Raw genomic sequence first — 21,388 nt, 5'->3', positions numbered from 1 at the left:
TTGAAAATAGGTATGTAAAGTATAATGTCAATATTTACCTGCATCAGCACGGTGTTTTGTTGAGGGATGTTAACTAACAAAAAAGAGGGGCAAGTGAGAAGATGACTAGAGATTTGCTTTCACTTTTGATCAGGTTCACTGACCAAACTCAGCTTTCTAACTCTTTTATAAGTTTGATGCCTTCTGAAGCATTTGCAGGAGTAATGTAGAAAAAAATCTGTGGACTATTTTAGTGCAAGAGAAAATCTTGAAGACATTTGTTCATAAAAAACCAACCAAACTGACTTTAGGCAATTGAGAGAAATTTGTGGTAAAGATTTGGATAATGCATGATGGTTTTAAGTACTTAATAAGTTTGTGTTCAGAAAGATACCATGATTTTGATTTGAATAAAACCAAAATGCCACAGGATTTACCAAAAAAAACCCCCAAACAACTCCCCTCCCCCCCAAAAAAAACCAACCCAAAAAATCAACCACCAAACAAATGTTTTTTGTGTAACTGGTGATCCAGTATCTGCCTGGATTGGAGGTTAGTTTGCACAGTATAGCCTAATCTGGTTTATGAGTGATAGTTTCAGGAATTCTCTTCCCAACTGTTGTGCTTTTAAATTTTAGCCACATAAGCATGTGTTAACGTTTTTACTGGTGAGAGCATCCTTGGCACTAGATGTAAGCTTTTGCAGAACTCAATGGTAGTGTTATACTGGCTCGTGCCTTTTGGAAATATCCTGGAGAGCCAGGGAAGGTTAAAGGCTTTTACTATTGGAAGCGATGCAGGCAGGCTGCTTCTCACAAAGGAATTACAGTTCTTCAAGATTTTATAGTTCAGAATGTGTTGGTTATAAAATTGTTTCATGGTATTTAAGCACTTAGATTATTTTCCAGTTAGCATGACCAAATATAATTGGTATTCCAGATCATGAAGCCAAACACTTCTATCCCTCCTAGCCAGATATTCAAACTGTGATGCTAAAAGTTCAGTAAGGCTAGCATTTTTTCTCAATGACAAAGAAGCTTCCTGTGCTGCAAAATGCTGTCAGGGTGTGAGAGGAAACACATTGTACGTCTAATCTTTTAGAAGGATATGGAGCCAGGTCCGTTTCACACGCAGTACGTTATGTTTGATACTGAACAGATGTAAAATAATAATAAAAAGATCACTTTTAAAATATGAGACTTTGCAAATTAATATCGATGATGTAAATGTAATAAAGGAGCTTTTATAAGTTAATTTCTTGTTACATAGTTTTTCAATTAATCTTTTGTATACTTACAGCTTAGAATTCATGCAGTTAAGATCTGTTGGGTTTCTGTGGATACAGCAACTTGATGAATTTCAATCTGTTTATATATGTGTATTTTAAAGGACAGACGCTCTGTAAACTAAGTGTGTCCCTATAAAGTTCCATATAGTTCTTACTTGCTAGATACTGATAGTTTTCTGCATTGTTTTAAATATATGGAAGATGTAAAGTTCATACGTATGCTTCTCTCTTCTTAAAAGGTCTACTAAGGATTCCTCCAGTTTCACAGTTGTTCTGAACAATCTTCGTGTATTTTTAATATTTGACTGGTTGTTACTTGTTCATGACTTTTTATATACTCCTGGAGATACCAAAAAGCGGGAAAATCACCTTTCTTGCCGGCAGCGAACTTACAGCAGTGAAACAACTGTAGTTCCAAAAACAGTGAAAAGTGGAGTAGTTACAAAACGTTCATCGCTGCGTGTGTCTACAGAAAAACAACTGGAAGTTAAGGTTAATGTGACAGGTAAACATATTCTTCTCTAGTGCTTTTTTAGGAGTTTTTCTGATTAAAAGCCATGTGCTAGTGGAAAAACAGGTCCGTTAAAGGACAGAAAATCAAGAAACCTGCTACAAATGCTTAAAATACCTTAATGGTATTTCCAATTACCCTATTTATTATTATTATTTTGTTTTGTTAAGGAACTGAATTTGTGGTTGTTGAAGACATGTCTTGTTTCGATACCAATGCAATTATTTTGAAGGGGACTACCGTTCTCACTTACAAGCCCAAGCTGTTAGATCGTCCTTTCTCTGGTAGTTTGTTTGGCATTGAGGTAAGAAGAAATAAATTTGCTTTTGTAAAATATCTAAAATTAGAGGAGCTTGTGAAGATGCTTTACTATAAATATATATACAACAGGAGTAGTCCACAGATGATTTTTGAAGTTTGTTAGTTCCTCATCAAATGCTCTCATTCTACAGCAGTTTTAAGAATGTTTTTATATTGTTTCTGTTAAGACATTGAAACACTTGACTATAATCTCAAAATATTGCTAGTTACTAATCTAGTGTCCAGCCATAAACTGGCAAATTAATTGAAAGCTGAAGAGTGACTGGGTAGACAGAAGCTGACGTAGTCAGCAAAGGCCTGCAAGCTGTAATCATAACTGACTTCTGAGGTGAACAAGCAGTATCATGCCATTGGAATATGTAAGTAGGGATCTTATGCAAGTAGGAATTTTGAGTATGCAAAGTGATCCTTGCATCCTGTTTAGCAGAGCTGGAGTGCTGTGGCCAGTTTTGGGGAAACAGAGCTGAAGAAGCTCCGAACAATTGATAAGAGAGCAACAACACTCAGAATTGAGGGTTACATAATATATTGAGAGAGTTTAAAAGAACGTGCTCAGAAGAAGAGGCTGTGCAGAGGTGTGGTAAATCCTAAATGGTTATTCTAGACCAAAGAACAAAGCGTTTCCTGTATCTGTGATAGGAGGAGTAGGTGAGTTAAGCTTAGCAGTAAAGGGAGTATTTAATTGCATATCAGAATCTCTTTTCCTGAACTTACAGCATACCTGGACACTGGAATAAATTGTCTGGAAAGATTTTTGGAATTTCTGTTGTCTTAAAGTTTACAAAGGAATTGTCTGTAGAAAACAGTTCATGGCTATAGTTCATGTTTTGTGATAGAGTCAGTCTTTGATTTCGAAGCTCTTGTCAGGCCTGTTCTCTTGGTTTCTAATTTTTTAAAACCATTTGTAATTTTTAGGTTTTTTCATGCCGGTTAGGAAATGAGCAAGAGACCGCACTGTCTATTATTGATCCAGTACAAATTCAGATGGAACTTGTTGGGAATGCTTCCTACCCAAGTGGTTCTGGACTGTTGGATGCTTTCAATAGTGAGGATTTTCCTCCTATTCTAGAGGTAATATTAAATGCATGAATAAAACTGTATGCAATAGAGAATACTAGATCGTGATCTAGCACAGATTTTTTTATGCCCAAGGATTCAATAGAATACTTTCAAATACATAAGAAAAGAATAAGATGAATTTTTTCCTGAAGTGGAAGAGGCAAAGAAACAAGCATGCAGAAAATGCTCTTAGTGGTAACGGAGGAGTGATTTCTGGGATATATTGTAGAGATTAATAGTGGGGAAAAAAGCGGGCTGATAAGGTAGACATGTTAGAGGGTTACTGATACCTGCAAGAAAAAGGTTTATTTTATGTATCTCCTTGTTAGTGTATAGTAGAGGGGAAATCTATGTAGAGACTTCTTTTCACCATTATACTGAAGGAAAACTCCCCCCCCCCCCCCCCCCCGATAAATGCTTTTAATGCTTTTGATTGTTAGTAAATAATAACAAGTTTGGTAATTTTATTAATGGAGCTTTAAAAAACTGTGGTCATTAGATTTTAATACTAAATTTTGTCTTCCTTTGGGAAAAGCTTTGCTAATATCCAAAGTATACAAGAAAAATATGTAGAAAAGGGTAACTGAATGCTATTTTTTAATTTTTCATTTAGATTCAGTTGCAAGCACTGGATATCAGACTGTCCTACAATGATGTTCAACTGTTCTTGGCAATTGCAAAGTCAATTCCTCAACAGACTAGTGCAGCTATGCCTGACTCAACTGTATCGATTGCTGAAAATACTGCTAATCCTCCCAGTTTAGCACTGGTGAATGAGACTTCCTCCTTGACACATGAAAACAGAGATATATCCAAACGTGTGTTGGATCCTGTTCTTGGTACGTTTTTAACTGTTGGAGTGAAGCCGTGTTTTATATCTAAAGGAGGTTCCTGCAGTGTGAACCTGGACTATATACTTAACACAAAAGGTGTTGGTATCTTCATCATGTAAAACCCTTTGTTGCTTTGAATTATCTGATGACAGCATTATACTGATGATACTATTAAAAAAAAAAAGGGGTTTTTTTTTGTTTTTTTCTGCTTTTAGCATGGCAATGCATTGTTTCATAGTAAGTTTTATTTAGCATTGCTTGTCATTGTAAATCATCATGATGGAGTACTGCTTAGGTAGTAAACTTTTAAAGGGGGAGAGAGGCCACCTCTTCAAACTCGTTAAACTGATAGTGAAATGAAAACCATCATAATTACTACTTATCTCTTCATGTCTAGCAATCTTTTGTTTTGGTGACATTGCTTTTTTACAAACTAAAAATTGTGTGTGGTTGGAACCACTGGCTGACAATAATGAGGAAATATGCACTAGTGAAAAAGGCTTTCTTCTCTGCTACTGCACTTGAAAGTCATGTGGGGAGTTCAAAGTAAATAAATAATTGTGTTCTGAATGAAGGGTTGGTTTACAAAAAATTTAGTCCCAGCTGAAATTTGTGGAATACATCGGCTTCCCATAGGAGAGTAGAAGTAGCCTGTATATTCCAGAATGTAAATGTTATGGGTTGGGGGTTTGGTTTTCGGGGGCTTTTTGGCAAAAGCAGTGCTGAATCATATGCTTTTTCTACAGTTGCAATCTTAAACAAACAAAACCCCATTTTTCATACAGATATATCAGTTTTAGGAATGAGAACAAGCAGATAACTGTCAAGGATTTATGATTGGTTAACTGTTCAATTACAGAGGTACAGCTGGCTCGCCTCCAGGAGTTGGGATTCAGTATGGAAGATTGTCGTAAAGCTCTTTTGATCTGCCAAGGTAACCTCAAATATTCTTAGTTGGCCTTGCAGATTGTTCATTTTACCTAACTTGCAATTAAGTAAAAGCTTTCAGACTGTAAGGTAGCTGATGCACAGGCATTATTTCCTTCTCTTCATTACTTTGGCTGTGTGTTGGCATATAACCTTAAGCATTCTCATTTTTCTGTTCTACTACTGTGTAGAACCCACCCCCAAAGATTCTTCTTGCTTTTTGGCATGTCGCATGTGGGGCGTTTGAGTGTATTTTTGTTTAGGGGTTTGGGTGGTTGGGTTCTTTTCTTTTATGGTATACCTATTTCTTGCTACTATCCATCTCTTTCTCTTCAGAGCATATGTTTTCATCTCTCCCTTTTTGAATCATGTATTTCACCCAGTTCTACGTGCAATACGTGAAAAGAAGGTGAAGCTTTAACACAAGTGTTTCTTTTTCTTTAGCACTGTCATGTTTCCCACCTTATTTACAGTCCTTCGTGGTATTAATACAGATTTATATTATGTACGCACTTGGTTTGCAAACTTCAAAACCCATTCCTTATTCTTAGGAAATACTACTGTATGTATAATCTTCTCATACTTTATGTTAGTAAACAGAACACGTTCAAGGTACTGTTGATGTCTTGCTACACTTGAGAGAGGGAATTAGTTTGCTTCCGTATGTTTTTTAAATAAGTACATTTAATTGAGAAAGTAGATGATGATTGATTGGTTGTTTGGTTTTATCTAAGGTGACTTGAAAAAAGCAGCAAGTTGGTTATTTAAGAATGCTGAACCTTTGAAATCCATTTCCCTGACCTCTTCTGGTCGAGATAGCCAAGGGATTGTGCCTTTTCAGTTCATCTCTGGAGTGGAAGTAAAAGCAGAAAGTATATGCATTTGCTTTATTGATGACTGCATGGACTGTGATGTTCCCCTTGCTGAGTTAACCTTTTCACGTGAGTATCTTGCTTTGCTGAGCGAGTTGCATAAAATTATTGTCAGTTACTGTGTATGTTCAGCACCATGCTTTAGTTTCTTAGGACTTGTGAAATTTCAACTGATACTGTTTTGGTGGTGGTGGTTGTTGTGTGTGGTTTTGGTTTAGGGGTTTTGTTGGTTTTGGTTTTTTTAGTTTCTTAGTTTTTGTTTGTTTGTTTGAAGTTTTGTTTTTTAAGATTACAGTCTTTGTAGGGTTAAGATTCTGGTTTCCCCTTTATACATCACATAACAAATGGAATCCGTCCTGAGCAGAACCCTAGGGAGGCTCCATGTTGTAAAGCATGGTTGTCTTTAAATGTTATTTGAAGAGTATTATGGTAGCCTTTTTGTACCATTTCAATTTAAAAGACAAGACAAAATCTTCCATTGCTTAGTTAACAGTTCACGAAATCAGGAGATGTAGTTGTTTTGCATTAGTATAACATTCACTTTTTTTTGCAGGTTTGAATTTTCTCCAACATTTGAGAGCCAACCCTGAAGGCTACGCTCATTTTACCCTCTCTGGAGACTATTACAATCGTGAGCTTTCAGGTGAAATACTGAGGGTTTGTTGTTTTCTTTATTTAAGTTTAGGAAAACAGCCTTGCCTACTACAGTAGTCTGAAATTCACCCAGCGTGAAATGCATATAAGGGAATGTGAAAGGCTGACTTTTGTGATTGTGTGTGTGTGTGTGAGAACATGTGATCCTAGATAAGATATCCTAATTTGGTATCAGATGGAGGGATGTGGAAGGTAGAGGGATGGCTGATATGAAAGTTGCACTGAAGTTTTCAGATAAAATGGCATTAAAAAGTTATCCAAGAACATGACAGTTACATAACTAGCTGTCTCTGTATTCACTTCTCTTTTTTAGTATTTAATTGTTTTGATGCATTCAGTTTGTTACTTATTTCAGAAAGGAAAAGCACATGAGGGTAGGCGATTAGGCTGAAGACAATAGATTAACATAAGATAACCATCCTAATTTATATTTTAGATATAAAAAAGAAGTTATGCCTCAATATAGGTCAGACACTGACAAAAGAAATAATCTAGTTGTGTGTTTTCTCTGAATTGAGAAACTAATTTTTCTGTTATAAAATTGATGACAACAATCTTAGGAATTATCTGTCAATAACAAAGTAGGTTTTGTTTTTAAAAATATGTAGGGCATTTTTCTTAAATAGCTTTTAGACCTTTGTCTTTTGTGATACTGAATAGTAGACCAACTTATGTATAATTGTGTGAAAATAATTTTCAAAACTATTTCAGAGAACTTAGTTCCAGCTAACTTCAATATGAAGATGTAATTGCCTTCTAATGCTTCCCTTGGAATTAAGATACTTCTGCAAGACCCTACATACAGTATACACTGGTTCAAATGGCGGAGCTGGAGCAACTTTGTATTAGCTAGAAAATTAAATCTGTAGGCTTACAAGTTCATCTTGAATGCAGATTGAAAGTAAAGGATCTTATTATTAAAGCTGCATTATTAAATACGTAGGTATGTAAACAGAATTCCAATGTGGCCTTCAGATGTGTAATACATGTGACGTTTTCTGTTTGTTCTCAGGCTGGGAGCCATTTATTGAGCCATGGCCGTGTTCAGTTTCTTGGCAACAACAAGCTTCGAGCCGCCTCCACCCTTCCCGACTGAAGCTGGAAGTAAAGGCTAAACACCGTTTGGATATAAACATTACCTCTGTCTTCATAGGTATGTAGGAATATTCCCTGAGAACATCACTATACAGTCTAATTTTCAGTGGACTGAAAATGACAGACATTTCTAATTGAGTCCTGCTGGTGTCCCGTAGATGGAGGGCGGGAGATTTGGCACAAGTCCCTACGCACTTCACATGATATTGTACACAGGTGTGCGTTTACGCAGCCTGTATTTTATCAGATATTGTGAAAGTGTAAAGACACGAGCTACATATTTTAGAGCTTAGTAGGAATTCTTTCTCTGGTCATGTGAGTTCTATAAAATTCATGTGTTATTTGAAATTTATTTTTAATCAGAAACAGGCTTTTATCTAAAGCTTTCCATACTTTACAGTACTTAAAAATATTTTGATCAGCTCGTCATTTTTCAGTACATTGACAGGTGTAGTGGGGAGCTACTTATTTCAGTTCTGCAGTCTCTGAAAAACTGAGTGGTCAATTCCCACTCCAGGAAGTCAAAATAGTTTGTTCATCATTAACTCAAACTTCATGTAAGCTTCTGTGTTGTGAGACTATGTTTGTGTGCATTTCCCAGAAATATTGTTGCTTATGCTGTATGCAAATCTGAATAATTTGGTGGTCATAATAAAAAACTGTAAATGGCTGAGCTTGCAAATGTAACAGGAGAGCCTTCCTTGTTCCTTGAATATTTGTTCCTTTCTCCTGCAAGGCCTGTGGGGTTGGCAGAAAGAGGGAGCCAGGATGGGAGGAAAAGCAGCAAATCGATGATTCCTAAGAGTTCCCATCATGCTTTTAATACTAGTGATAACAAGTAGTAAGGCTAGTTTATGATTTATAGTGTGCCAGGGGACTCCATTGGTGTCTTGATATTTATGCAGGAATGTGCATGTACCTCTTAAAAAGAAAAAATATATTAGAAACTGCTTCTAACATGAAAATATTTAAGGTTAATTGCCTCCTCAGGGAGAGCTGTTACATTGCCACAGGAGTATCTTAAGAACATGGAATTCCACTGAAAGTTAAAAAAAGCCCAAACAAACAAAAAAAAACCACCAAAAAAACTTCAGAATATAAAAATATTTGGTTTGAAGACACTGCTGTGATTTCACGAGCTGTTGTTTGTTTTCTGTAAGTGGCTCATAGAAAAAGCAGTGAAGTAAAACTTTTGCCATTAAAGTGGAATAACTTTAGTGTTATGAATTTAACATACTTTTCAATTACTTTGTTTACTGCCACCGTGGAGACATTTACTGTCTGTGCTTTTGTTCCTCTAGAACAATACACATGTACCAAACAGTCATGGATGGAAGATTACTGTAAACAAGAGAAAGAAGTGAATGTAATCAGTTCAGAAGACTGGATGGGTTCTTCGGTGGATCCACCGTGTTTTGGGCAGAGTATGATACTCATTAATCACACTTTATTTGAACTGGTCCTGACATACACAGTCATCTGTCTAATGTATTACAAACATAAGTATTTGGTCTTCATAGCATACAATGAATTGTTAGAGATATTTGGCAAAAAAGACAAAAATGCTGTTTTCTGTTCAATTGTGTTCAATTCTTTAAAAACAAAAACCTTTCTGGCTACTTAGTTTTGAGTGAGAACTTCGCACTGCTAGTTCTGCTTCCTTTTTTTGTCACGCTTTCTTGGTTAATGAGTGAATATCCTGTCAAAGATTTAGGGTGTGTGCAGTTCAGAGGTGATCTTTTTCATTCTGTACCCTCAAAGGCCCACATGACTGGGTTTCTGGAAAAAAGGTTGTTACATTTGTGAAACAATTCTCTATATGTGGCAGGTCTTTTCAGCTTCTTTTCTCACAGTGTTAAAAATGGGTAGAGACTCATACACTGATTGCATGGTGCCAACTGTCTGTATCTTCCCTGATGCATGATGGGGAAGAGTCTGTCTGTATTTGTGTGTTTTTTCTTACCTGCTAACTTTGTCTTTCCTGTCTGCCAGGCCTTCCTCTTGTCTACCTTAGAACTAGGAGTACAGCCAGTTTGACTAACCTAGAGCATCAAATCTATGCTAGAGGTACTGTATAGCAGAGAGCGACAAAAAGGTTTTTTTCTTCTTTGGAAAGCTCTTGTACAATAAATACTGTGTTGTATATGTGACTTGCTGGTAGATTGGCCTCTATATTTAAAAAAAACCAATCAAACAAAAACCCCAAAACCAAACAATGCAACAGCTACTTTCCTTTCAGGCTGCTTAACTTAGTAACCTGTCTTATGTTTGTCTCTGGGCCCTTCAGGAAAGAAGGGAGAAGTATAACTAATAACTAATCCTAAGTAGGAGGACTTGTCTTTTTGAGGAAGGTTATATGAATTGTTGACTATTCAATGTCCCTTTTCTAGAGAGACAGTAGAGTGTGATTAAAAATAGCGTAATAAAATCACAGTATTTTATTTTATATTCTAAAAATATCCACAGTATGTTCAATATACATACTTAACACTTGATTCAGCATGTATATTTAGCTACTTAAAACCTTAAGACGCCTTCAGAAGGAGCAATCTGTTTTCAATAAGACTTAGGAAATAAGGCATTCCTAATAAATACCTTGTTAATTTGTTTTATATTTGACAGTACAGTGTTTGGGCAAAACCATCCAGTTCAAAGTAAGATTTTGTTTAAATTTTTTTACCTTATGGAAGACAAAACAGCACACTTGATAAATATGTTGCCCCTGTAGAAAAGTTGCTGAATGGGAGGACAGAAAGCTTTCGATAAATCTACATCTGTGGCCTGTTCAGACGGCCCCTTAGAGACATTTTCTCTGAGTAGTTGCAGACAGTTCATAGATGTTAAAAAAAAATAAATCCCAAAAACCAGAAAATGGTAGAAGGATTTATTTTTATGAGGTAGTTTTCAAGATGGGGGGTTTTTGTGAAAAAATCAAACAGCAAAACCTCTGAATATTTATTGCTTGGCTTTTAGTGGGTGTTGCAACTAAGTTACTTAATGAATTGAAAAAAAAAACCCTCCTTGTAAAGGTAGTCTTTATTTTCAGGTAGTAGTCTCGAAATGCAACTTTTACAGTATGTTTTCTTTTGAAAATCAGGCCCCAAAATTCTCTTTAAAAGTCTCAAAAAATAAATTGGCAATTGATTAAGTGCCAGAGTAAAAAGTTCATTTGGCTTCTGGTCTGTAATTTTGTAGAACCTGGGCTAGCCAAAAAATTGTATAAAGTCAAGCTCAACACTAAAAAGACTGTTTTATTTGCAGTTGGCAAAAGTCATGGTTTTCATTTTCAAGAATTTAATCTTCTTGCCATTTAATTGGACAGAACTTTCTCTGTAAGCTTTAGAGAGATCAGATTTAAGTTTCCACTGACAATGTAAGGTATATAGGAATTTGTTGTCATTGATTTGGAAGAAAGTTGTATGCAATCATCAGTAAGTCCTTCTAAAACATACCTACCTACCGTGCATTACCCCTTCTTGCCTCTGTAAACCTGTGCTTAAATTATTCTTAGTTAGGCACTTTGCGGTGGAATGAATGGGTCTTGGAACATGAAGTACTTGAGCTTGATGGCAGTCAGCCTTTGGAGTGACTGCAGATAAATTCTGTGGAATAGATTTCATTTCTGTCTTACCTTTTCTTTAGCAGCTGATTTATTGTGTGCACCTTCTTTCTACTTCTCTCGTACAGAAGGATGTATGTATTTAGGTAGCAGTCATTTATCTTCTTTTTTAAGTAAGTTACTGGAATTTGACAGGGTTTTTTTCTGTCCAAATGTGGTAAGTATTTTCACAGATGTACTGCAGTATGGAAGATGAGAGTAACACTTGTGTGCTTGTTAGTAATGCATACTTGAAAAAAGTCAAACATGGTAGGTGAAGTTTCTTGTTGTGCGGTTTTGCTGTCCCAGCATTTTAACAAATCCAGATTACCTTGGGTTGCATTCAAATTATTATTTATACTTTGCTTTAGTAGGCTTTGTCCTGTATAGGAAAGTATTTCTACTTGTTCAGTCTTTGAGGATAAAAGTCCCTGGATAATCCTGTATTCGTTATGTTAAATAGATCATAAATCTTAATTGTAAGTGATTAGGTGTTTAATACTTTATGAGCATTAGAATGTATGTGAAAAGTTACTGATTATGATTGAGTTTTTACTTAGGTTTTCTGCATGTTAGTTATAAACTGGAGGCATAGTATTTTGCAAGACTTGATAGGAAGAAACAAAAGAACATGTAGCTTAAGCTCAGTTCCTGGGGGGGGTTGATGTAGGGGAAGACTTTCTATTTGCTTTGTGCCATTTCTGTAGTAGTTACTAAATTTTTTTAATTTTTAAGTAATCTGCTATCCTGTTTCTTCAGTCTGTTTTAATTTAGTGCATGTTGTGGTTCTCCAGCCATTGTGTGTCATCCTACATTAGCATCTGATGAATGCTTCTCTCATAAGCACTTAGACAAATCTTTGTTCTCTTTTATAGCTGAAATGAAGACTCCAAAACGGAGGCAGCCATTTGTCCCATTTGCTCTAAGAAATCATACTGGATGCACTCTGTGGTTTGCTACCCTAACTACAACACCTACCCGGTAAGAAGCTGTTGTGGGATCACTTTGACAATACTTGTCTGGCTTCTCTAACATGTCAGCCAAACCTGGCTGTTTTCAGTGCTTTTGTTTTCTTGCAGAGAAACATAGACAACTCCCAGTCTTTCTTAGATAAGAGCCTTTTCTTTGACAGTGAGATAGTTTTAATACTAAAAAAAGGTTTTGTGTGGGTTGTTTTTTTTCCCAAGAGGCCCAACAGAATTTGAAAACCGGTCAGATGCATTCCTGATGTATATGTGCAGGACTTCTAAAGACTGAGGCAGACTAAAAAGCACTTGTTACTTGAAGTAGTCATTTTGTCAGTCTGTAAAATGATGTGATTCTCTTCACAGGGCTGCACTGTCTCACAGTGGGAGTCCTGGTGTTGTTCCTGAGGAAAACGGGACATTGCTGGATGATGCCCATAATGTCAGTGAATGGCAAGAAGTTATCACTGGGGAAGAGATTCCATTTGAATTTGAAGCCAGAGGGAAACTCAGACACAGGTGAATGGACCAGGCTGAGAGATGTGTTTTGACATGCTTATATATGGAACTCATAGGATCATAGTTGTGAGGACACTAGCAGATGTTAAAAAGTGGACATTTTTTAAAATCTCTTGTTAATGTTTTGTTTTTAAATATTTAAACTCATGTATAGAGTGAAATTATCAGTTGTCTAGTAAGCAGCATGTATTGCTATTGGTGGCAGCCATTCCTAGATGTGAGTTGGATCATTATAAGCTTTTAGAAAGACTTAGGGTCCTCAATTACAAGTCATATGTCCTTTATTCTAAAGGATTTGGGAGGTGTGGGGAGGTGTTGGTTGTTGAGCATAAGTATTATCAGTGTTAAGAACTAGAAGAACTTGTTAACAAACATATAGCATGCTTTTATTTTTGCTTATATGACATAGTTGTACTTTTGTATTTTCATTAGGGAAGGTGGAACAATTGAACAGATGTAAAAGCAGGTCTGTCTTTATCCATGAAATGGAAAAACTCTTGAGGCTTTTTTTTTTTTTTTTTTAATGCTTCAGTGAGTTTCTTTTTTTCAGAATGCAGAGGATGTTCTTGGTTTGAACTGTTTGGCATTTACACTGTATAGTAATGCTTAATAGTAATTTAACTTGATCTAACCTGGTAGGAACACACATGATCTAAGAATTCATCAGTTGCAAGTGAGAGTAAATGGCTGGGAAGAAGTCAGTCCAGTATCTGTAGACAAAGTTGGAACGTTTTTCCGATATGCTGCACCAGATAAGAACTCATCCTCTTCTACTGTAAGTTCTGATTTTGAGTGTTAGTTTTAATGGAATATGTAATTTGAGATCTGCAAGATTCTGATCTTAAAGCAGCTGCTGTATGAGATTGTCCTCTTTCCAGTTAGCTTGGATTGGGAGAGTTTGGAGATGCTGGGTTCCTAACTGGTAATTTTATGCATAATGAAAACACAGAGTAGTCAGCAGTTAGTCTCTGCTTAGCAGTCAGAGCTTCCAATGACAGAACTAATATATTAGTGACAGTGTCATGGACTCATGGAGATTGAGCTTTAAATCAGCACAGCATTTCAGCAGCTATTTTTATTTCTTCCATTGCAGGAATGCTTTTCATGTGTTTAATTTACTTAAAATAAACAACACTGGCAATTTCCTGTAAGCCTAGAGATTGTTGAAATATGTGGCTGCTTAGACAAAATATACTTGTCATGAAGGAAAAATGCAATTGTAATAATCAGCAGGCTGACAGTTGGTGGTTGAGACTCTGATGAAAATGATCTTGTGGATTTCTAAACTAGCTAAGTTTTGAGACTAGCTACTGAATATTGAGCACTGGAGAAATCGAAGTTGAGATCTTTTTGGTATAAAACAGGATTAGAATTTAGTTTCATGATACTACCGACAAGAGCCAGTAGTCTCGAACTGTTTCTGATATTTTCATATTGAAGCATAAAAAGCATCATCTCTTTCTCTAACTTGATTCTTGAAGGAAGAGGATGCAAATTAATGAGAATTATTGTTCAGGCACGTCTTCTGTAGCTTTTTTCCTTTTTTTTTTTTTTTTTTTTCCCCCAACAAACCTTCTTCCTTCAGCTTCATTTCTTTTTAGAGCACTATTACAAACAGGTTTTGCTGATATGGTTCTGACATGTTTTCCAAGCTGTACTGAAGATCAGAAACACAAAGTGATGAAAGTATTTCGTTTATTCTTCTATAGTAATGTTCTGTATTACAACTGAGTGTAATATCTTAAAAGCTGAGCAACTTTAACTTTCCTGTTTATTTTTCTCCCAGCTTGGAAGCCCAATAAGTAGAACAAATATAATACATCCACAAGTCTACGTGAGTATATATTTTCATTTTTTGAGAGCAAAGCTACTTAAATAAGACTAGCATAATTCTACAAGTTAACTGACTTTTCCATCCTTCTAGAACTTTTTCAATAGAAAGGAAACAAAAGTCAAGCAAACAATACTAACTTTCAAATCAGAACAAATATTTAACATGACTTACCATTTCTCACCAGTGTAAATGGTTGCTTGAAGAATGAGTCTTAAATTTCAGTATGTGAATTCCAGCATGTGAGCCCATATGAAATGTGGTTTTCAGAATAGAAGTGGCAATGACTTTGCGTAGGAGATAAAACACTACAGTGGAAGGGCAGGTAGGAGTGAAGAAGGTAGGAATATTTTAAGAAAGCTCCACCTTATTTTTTTAGTTTTGACAAATGGGAATGATGAGTGACTGTTAATTATATGAGGCTTAGAATTCAAACTCTGTGAATTTATAAAATAAGGTAATAGTGCAGTAGTGTATAAAGTGTTCTTCTAGAATCTGTATTGCTATTACTTGAACTTGCATCGTTTTGAAAAAGATAATGGAGTTAGTAGTATTTAGAATTGCTTTTTCATAGTTAATTTTACTGTGTTTTGAGGAGGAGGTACAGGATTATAAATCATTATTATGAAACTATATATAACTTAGGTGTTGCATGTGGTCAGACTCAGTTGGCAAAGTTTTTACTCCAGCAGTTACTGCTAAAAATTGAGGTGTCCCTCTTCTAGATATAATCATTACCTGAGCTTTTTAATGCTTTTAAATATCTTCCAGTTTTCTTCATTGCCTCCAGTTCGTGTGGTATTTGAGGTTACCATGGAAGGTAGCGCTCGGAAAGTGATAACAGTGCGCTCAGCCTTGATTGTGAAGAACAAGCTGGAAACACCAATGGAACTCAGACTAGATAGTCCTTCTGCTCCTGACAGTAAGCGTTGTATATTCCTTCCATACTATGGGGAATCTTTAGCTTCCTCCCCAAGAAGATTCACCACTGTCTCTAATGGTTGACAACAAAGTAGTCCTCCCTGGAGGGAAAATGGGTAATGTTAAGATGAAAATGATCAGCAAGGTGAGCTAGAGAACCCAGTAGGATTTTTGCTTATTGTTCAGGTAAACAGGGAAAGCTGAAACTCTGCAAGGACTGAATCTTATTCCTGTACGTAGCAAGTTGTACCTTTTAGCAGTAGTCTAGAAAGTTTCAGGTGTTAGTATGCAAAGGTGCAGTCTAGAAATGTAGTGATATGCTGGTAACGTACCCAAAATGTAGTGAGTGAGATCTTTTTGAAATAAGTATTTTCACTAAAGCATCCAAGGAAAAAGAATTTGAATTTCAGCAAGTTTTTAGTCTTTTGCCAGTTTCAGATTTACACACCTAAATTTGTCTGCTGCCAGATTGTTAGTAGGATTTAAATCAACAGGTTGGTGTTTGAAACATACATAAAGTAGCTAGTGTTTTATGTTAAAACAAAACATGTTTCTTCATAATTTGAGAGTTAATATTTGAAAATTTTACGCTTTCAGTAAAGGGGCCTGTTTTGATATATGTATTTTCTTGTCTGGTTGCAGAACCTGTAGTTCTTCCAGCAGTTATGCCAGGAGATTCCTTTGCTGTTCCATTACATCTTACATCTTGGCGTTTGCAAGCCAGGCCAAAAGGAATGGGAGTCTTTTTCTGTAAGGCTCCAATTCATTGGACTAATGTTCAGAAGACAGCAGAAGTATGCAGCAGCAAGCGAGAGTGTCATTCAATGGAGTCTGAAAATAGCCGATTTTTTAGGTAATTAAAAACCTAATTATTTTTCTGTAAGCCGTGTTATCTTTTTCTGGTAAATGAAATACTGTGAAAGTAAGTAACAGGAAAGAAAATACTTAGAGATGAAAGCTTTTGCAGTTTAATGGGATGTTTTGTTTGGTCTGTTGAATAATGAGAAAGCATTGAAGCATAACTGCTATATTTCCGCAGGGCTCCTTGAAGCCCCTTTGACAGTGTCTGTTAGCAAATGTCCGAGAATACAAAGTAAGCACACTATTAATGTTTATTGTAAAAAAGAAAAGGTTAGATAATAGAATGTGGACTTAAGTTAAAATATCTCGTCTGTCTCGCTGAGAATAATGAGTGGTTTGCCATAGTGTGTTCGCAAATACTCATTCCCTGAATGTCCTGTTCTCAGTTCTAAGCCCAAAAATGTCGCTGCATAGTGAGGACTTAATGGAATTTTGTAGTTATCTGATATGATGGATTTAGGGATGCTCTCAATTTATGAAATACTAGAGTAGAGATTATGGAAGTTGTTTCAGGAAATGACCTTTGCATACTATATAGTTACCACTGTCTGTCAGTTCTGTAGTTTGCCGCTTAATATGCGGGTTTTGAACGTATCAGAGGGAGGAAAATTAACAAATTATTTAAAATGAAGGTTTATGTACTCAATTTTTTACCTTAACTAATGAAAAACTGAAGTGTCTTGTGACCGAAGCAAGGATGTATCTACTGGGAAGAAGGACACATTCAGCATTTAAGTTTAAGAACACAGTTATAGTTTAATAGTTAAAACCTCTTTTTAATAATAGTTGATAACATGTTTCTGCAAGTTTATGGAAGTTGGTTTTACAGTTGGTAAACTGTAAAAGTAATTTTATGTTAGGTCTCTGAACAGATGAGGGTTTTTTGAGTGATTAAATTAACTCTTTGATTAAAATCGGGAAACTCCTGTTGTCTTTATAGTAGGCATAAATACAAAATCCCTTATAATCAAACTCCAAAGTGATTATATGGAGAACAATTCTAAATGCTGGTTTTGCTATCAGTCCTGAAGTTACAGCATGTTGTGGGATTTAGTGCAATACACAAAGACAGGGTTCAATTATTCCATCAAGTTCATTGACTTCTTCTCGCATACGTTGCCTTCACAGGTTTTGTGTGGCTATAAAGAAAGAAAATTACCCGGATTACATGCCTTCCAACATATTTTCTGACAGTGCTAAACAGATTTTCAGACAGCCTGGGCATACTATTTATCTATTGCCAACGGTGGTAATCTGTAACTTGCTACCCTGTGAACTTGAGTTCTATGTTAAAGGAATGCCAATTAATGGGACGTTAAAACCTGGCAAAGAGGCAGCATTGCACACAGCTGATACATCTCAGAACATTGAGCTTGGTAAGGTTCTTTTTCAGATACCACTTTCTGATCCTCCTAGAGGGGTACCTCAATATAACTGTTTCTTGTACAAGGCACTATCGTGCAAGAATGGAAAGAAGAAAAAATGGAAAGCATTTGTATGATTATTTCATTGGGTTGCAGGGCTTCTTATAGGTAATAACCAAGTGCATGCATCCAAAAAAAAATACTAATCTTGCCATCATTCCCCCAAGTCTGTCAGCTGTCTTGGTCTGTTCCTTATTCGTCTCTTTTCTCGTTTTCCCAAGAGTGGAAACAGTAGAAACTGGAGAGAACAGTGATAAAGAAGGGAATAAATCAAATAAGTTCCCAGCGTTTTGGGTGGTTTTGCTGTTTTCTTTCTGACAGAAAAAGTTGGTGTTGAGAGTACGTATGGAATTATTCAACACTGGCTGGACTTCTGATGCCTAAGGCAGTAGTTAGCCCTAAGCAGTGTTCTTTACAGAATGTTTTTTGCTGCTTGTGACTCAAATTGAGGCATTTCTTCATGAGGTCTGAGGTTACTACACTGGGCAGATTTAAAAGTTAATCTGGATAAGCTATATGAAATATTCAGAAAGATAAGCCATATGAAACACCAGCCTGTATGCTTATCAGAAACTAGTGTTTCTGTGTGGGTAATGTTTGGTTTTCATTTGTTTTCTTTTGTTTTCGTAGGGGTATTGCTAGAAAATTTCCCAATCTGCAAAGAGCTGTTGATTCCTCCTGGGACACAAAACTATATGGTACGGATGCGATTGTATGATGTCAACAAACGACTGCTAAATTTGACCATAAGGATTGTATGTCGTGCTGAAGGTTCTCTAAAAATACTAATTTCAGCACCATATTGGTTAATCAACAAAACAGGTAAGTTTACAGTATTTTCTTTCATGGCTGTAACCATGAACTGGGAAATAAAGATTTCATGCAGTGTTTTGATTTGCTTTCTAGCCAAATAGGGCTTTTAAACACTACTTAAGAGGAATTAAAGCTGCAGAAATCTTGTTATTAATTTCTTTTTTTACAGTGCCAGCAGCTATTGTTTGATGAATGTTACAGCAGGTAACTTAGACATTTTAGTTGCTATATTGCAGATTTTCAAACATGAGCTATTGTACGTCTAAATAAATCATCATAGATCAGATAACTGTTAAAATTGTGGTTTTCAAAGACTGAAATGCCTTGAGACAGCAACAGGTCTAAATTGCAGTTATTCTATGTTAATATCCATTGGCACTTTCAGAGCCACAAGAACTCCTTTTCTGCATGGACCAGATTCCGTGGCTCGTAGCTGTTAATGGGTCTAGCTGTTAAACAGGTTAGAGAATGAGAGGGAAAATGCATGCAGACTAATGGCTGATAGTACAAGTGAAATATTTTAGGTTGTTCCTTAATTTGAAGTAGTTTTTACCATTCTCATTTTAATTTGTGCAAAGGTGAAGTGTAGTTTGACACTCCATTTTTTGTGTTTACTTAAAGGGTTACCACTTATCTTCAGACAAGATAATGCCAAAACAGATGCTGCAGGTCAGTTTGAAGAGCACGAGCTTGCTAGAAGCCTCAGCCCACTTCTATTCTGTTATGCTGATAAAGAACAGCCAAACTTGTAAGTAACACCACGAGAAGAGGAGACAGGAGGAACCTTACAAAATATGAAAGTAATTCACAGAGGATTGGGCGCTGATACATTAGTATGAATATCATGTAGGAAAAGTCAGTCCCTATTAAGATGATCTATTACATTTTTAAGTTTCTAAATACTGAAATAAGCATATTGGATCTTTAGACATTTCCTGCTGAAAACTCCTTGATTGGCTGATTCTGTTGCGTCTGCACGCTGCTTTGGTTTTGTGTGTTTTGAACTCATGCTTCTTTTGTAAGAAAATCAAGAACTTTTTTGATGAGACTTACCAAGTTGTGTAAATTACTTTGTTACCACTAAAAACACTCCAAACCCCTAATCCTAAACTTTGAATGTTAATAGAGAAGTAGTAGCAGTCACTTAGTGGGAAGTAGGAATGCAATAGAGCTGTTGTGTTTCTGATGTGAAACTTTCAGCTACTTTGGCATCACGGAGAGAACTTGCTTTTTCCATGAAAATAAGAAAACGATTTGAAGTAAATTTATCTGAAATATTCTGGGATTTTTGCTCAAATGATCAACAGTTAAATTTATCACAAAAATTTATTCCATATTACTTTTTTCGTTTTCTTTTTCGAAGAAAAAAGACGCACAAATGTTGTGGTTAATCAGTCTGAAAATTACCAAGCCTTTTAGAAGAAATGGTCGCTGAATCTTGACCAATATGTTAAAAATGCTTATGGCAGAAAAGCAGAATGAATTACTCAGAAAATGTATCATGGCTTCCAATGCTTTTATGTTAAAACACAGGTGTTCTTTTTGTACCTGGGTATGTGTTTGATCATCAGCATTGTGTTGATACTTGATCCTTCATTTAAATGAGTAAATCTTTGTGTTCTTTTCTTACCCTTAGTTGTACAATGCGGGTTGGAAAAGGAATCCATCCTGAAGGTATGCCTGGCTGGTGCCAGGGTTTCTCCCTGGATGGTGGTAGTGGTGTCAGAGCCCTTAAAGTGATCCAACATGGAAACCGGCCAGGCCTCATTTATAACATTGGTATGTGTTGATAGGAACATTTGAGAAATACTGTAGAACTTCGTAAGACATGATGTCAGTGACAGCAGAAACAGAACAATTACAGCAGGGAAACATATGTTGTTAAAGGTTTTTGAGGGTTCGGAGAAAATTATTAAACAAAAAGTACTATTCTAAGTATTTTTACATCTTTATTTTGAGTTTCATTAGCTTAAAAAACAGTTTTCAGTTATTTCTATTTTTTATATTTCATCATTGAGCATTTAATAACTGCATTTACAAACTGTTCTTTCTGTGTCTTTATTCCCCTTGTATGTTACTTCTAAGTACATTTGAAATCCTACCGCATTACTCTGTGTGATTATTTTGAGTGTCTATATACTGTAACCGTTAAGCTGTGTGCTGCTTCTGTAGTTTTTGCTTTGTGGTGCCTCTGTAGGTTGATGTGGAGGAGTGCAGCTTCTGTCTTCTTGCGCTCCTAGTGTACATAAAGTACAATTTCCTTGGAAGCTTTTAGTTTTTAATTAAACGACAGGACAGATTTTCAGAGTTTGGAAGTTACTCCACAGTGATTTTTGAGGAATTTTTCATATGTTTAAAAGTGGAATAATTACTTGCATGGATTTACTTGTGATTGGAAATAGTTTTTTTTATCTTCAGTGCTTGCGATCTCTAAATAGCACTTGAGAAACAGAGGGTGACAGATGGCATAAAATTACATTTACAGTTTTAAATAACATTTCAAAGTATGGCTGTGGTATGGCAGAAACAGTGCATCTCAGGAACCCAAGAAAAAGAACTTTTGTTATGTGAAATATATTGTGGCAGATGTCTTCTGTTTTCTCTTGTAAATAATAGCTTTATTTTTAACTTGTTTTTATTACTAGGTATTGATGTTAAAAAAGGCAGAGGCCGTTATATTGATACGTGCATGGTAACATTTGCACCCCGTTACCTATTAGATAATAAATCAACCTACAAGCTTGCCTTTGTTCAGCGGGAATTTGCCAGAGGTCGGGTAAGATGCTTCCTTCTTTTTTACTTGTTATTACAATACCTGTAGTTAGTCACAGCATCTTCTAAGCAAAAAGAACACAAACATGATACTTGAAGGTATTGTTGGCTGGTTATGAGTATCTTTCTCATTATTGTAATACCA

The 21,388-nt window shown here is 36.0% G+C and overlaps 1 protein-coding gene across 7 annotated transcripts in view; it reads left to right on the top strand.

The window, feature by feature from the left end:
- The window catches only part of VPS13D (vacuolar protein sorting 13 homolog D), a 111,259-nt gene that overhangs the window by 32,953 nt on the left and 56,918 nt on the right, over positions 1-21,388 (top strand). For 5 of the 7 annotated variants that reach the window (XR_011324474.1, XM_069782480.1, XM_069782479.1 and 2 more), the window contains exons 31-51: positions 1,507-1,772; positions 1,949-2,082; positions 3,015-3,170; positions 3,772-3,997; positions 4,851-4,925; positions 5,653-5,859; positions 6,344-6,433; positions 7,457-7,597; positions 8,841-8,963; positions 9,532-9,606; positions 12,013-12,118; positions 12,469-12,621; positions 13,261-13,396; positions 14,408-14,455; positions 15,224-15,374; positions 16,016-16,226; positions 17,363-17,610; positions 18,289-18,480; positions 19,093-19,219; positions 20,108-20,250; positions 21,117-21,247. Coding sequence is in view for 6 of the 7 variants with exons in the window: in XM_069782480.1 (XP_069638581.1) it covers positions 1,507-1,772; positions 1,949-2,082; positions 3,015-3,170; positions 3,772-3,997; positions 4,851-4,925; positions 5,653-5,859; positions 6,344-6,433; positions 7,457-7,597; positions 8,841-8,963; positions 9,532-9,606; positions 12,013-12,118; positions 12,469-12,621; positions 13,261-13,396; positions 14,408-14,455; positions 15,224-15,374; positions 16,016-16,226; positions 17,363-17,610; positions 18,289-18,480; positions 19,093-19,219; positions 20,108-20,250; positions 21,117-21,247 (3,139 nt within the window). In the remaining variant the exon portion in view is untranslated. The remainder of the gene's footprint in view (positions 1-1,506; positions 1,773-1,948; positions 2,083-3,014; positions 3,171-3,771; positions 3,998-4,850; positions 4,926-5,652; positions 5,860-6,343; positions 6,434-7,456; positions 7,598-8,840; positions 8,964-9,531; positions 9,607-12,012; positions 12,119-12,468; positions 12,622-13,260; positions 13,397-14,407; positions 14,456-15,223; positions 15,375-16,015; positions 16,227-17,362; positions 17,611-18,288; positions 18,481-19,092; positions 19,220-20,107; positions 20,251-21,116; positions 21,248-21,388) is intronic. The other 2 variants (XM_069782483.1, XM_069782482.1) reach the window with 1 other exon arrangement.

The sequence above is a fragment of the Haliaeetus albicilla genome, chromosome 4 (assembly GCF_947461875.1).
Source record: "Haliaeetus albicilla chromosome 4, bHalAlb1.1, whole genome shotgun sequence".
Lineage (NCBI taxonomy): Eukaryota > Metazoa > Chordata > Aves > Accipitriformes > Accipitridae > Haliaeetus > Haliaeetus albicilla.
Note: the sequence above shows the minus strand (reverse complement) of the source record. Positions and strands in the feature narration are given on the sequence as shown.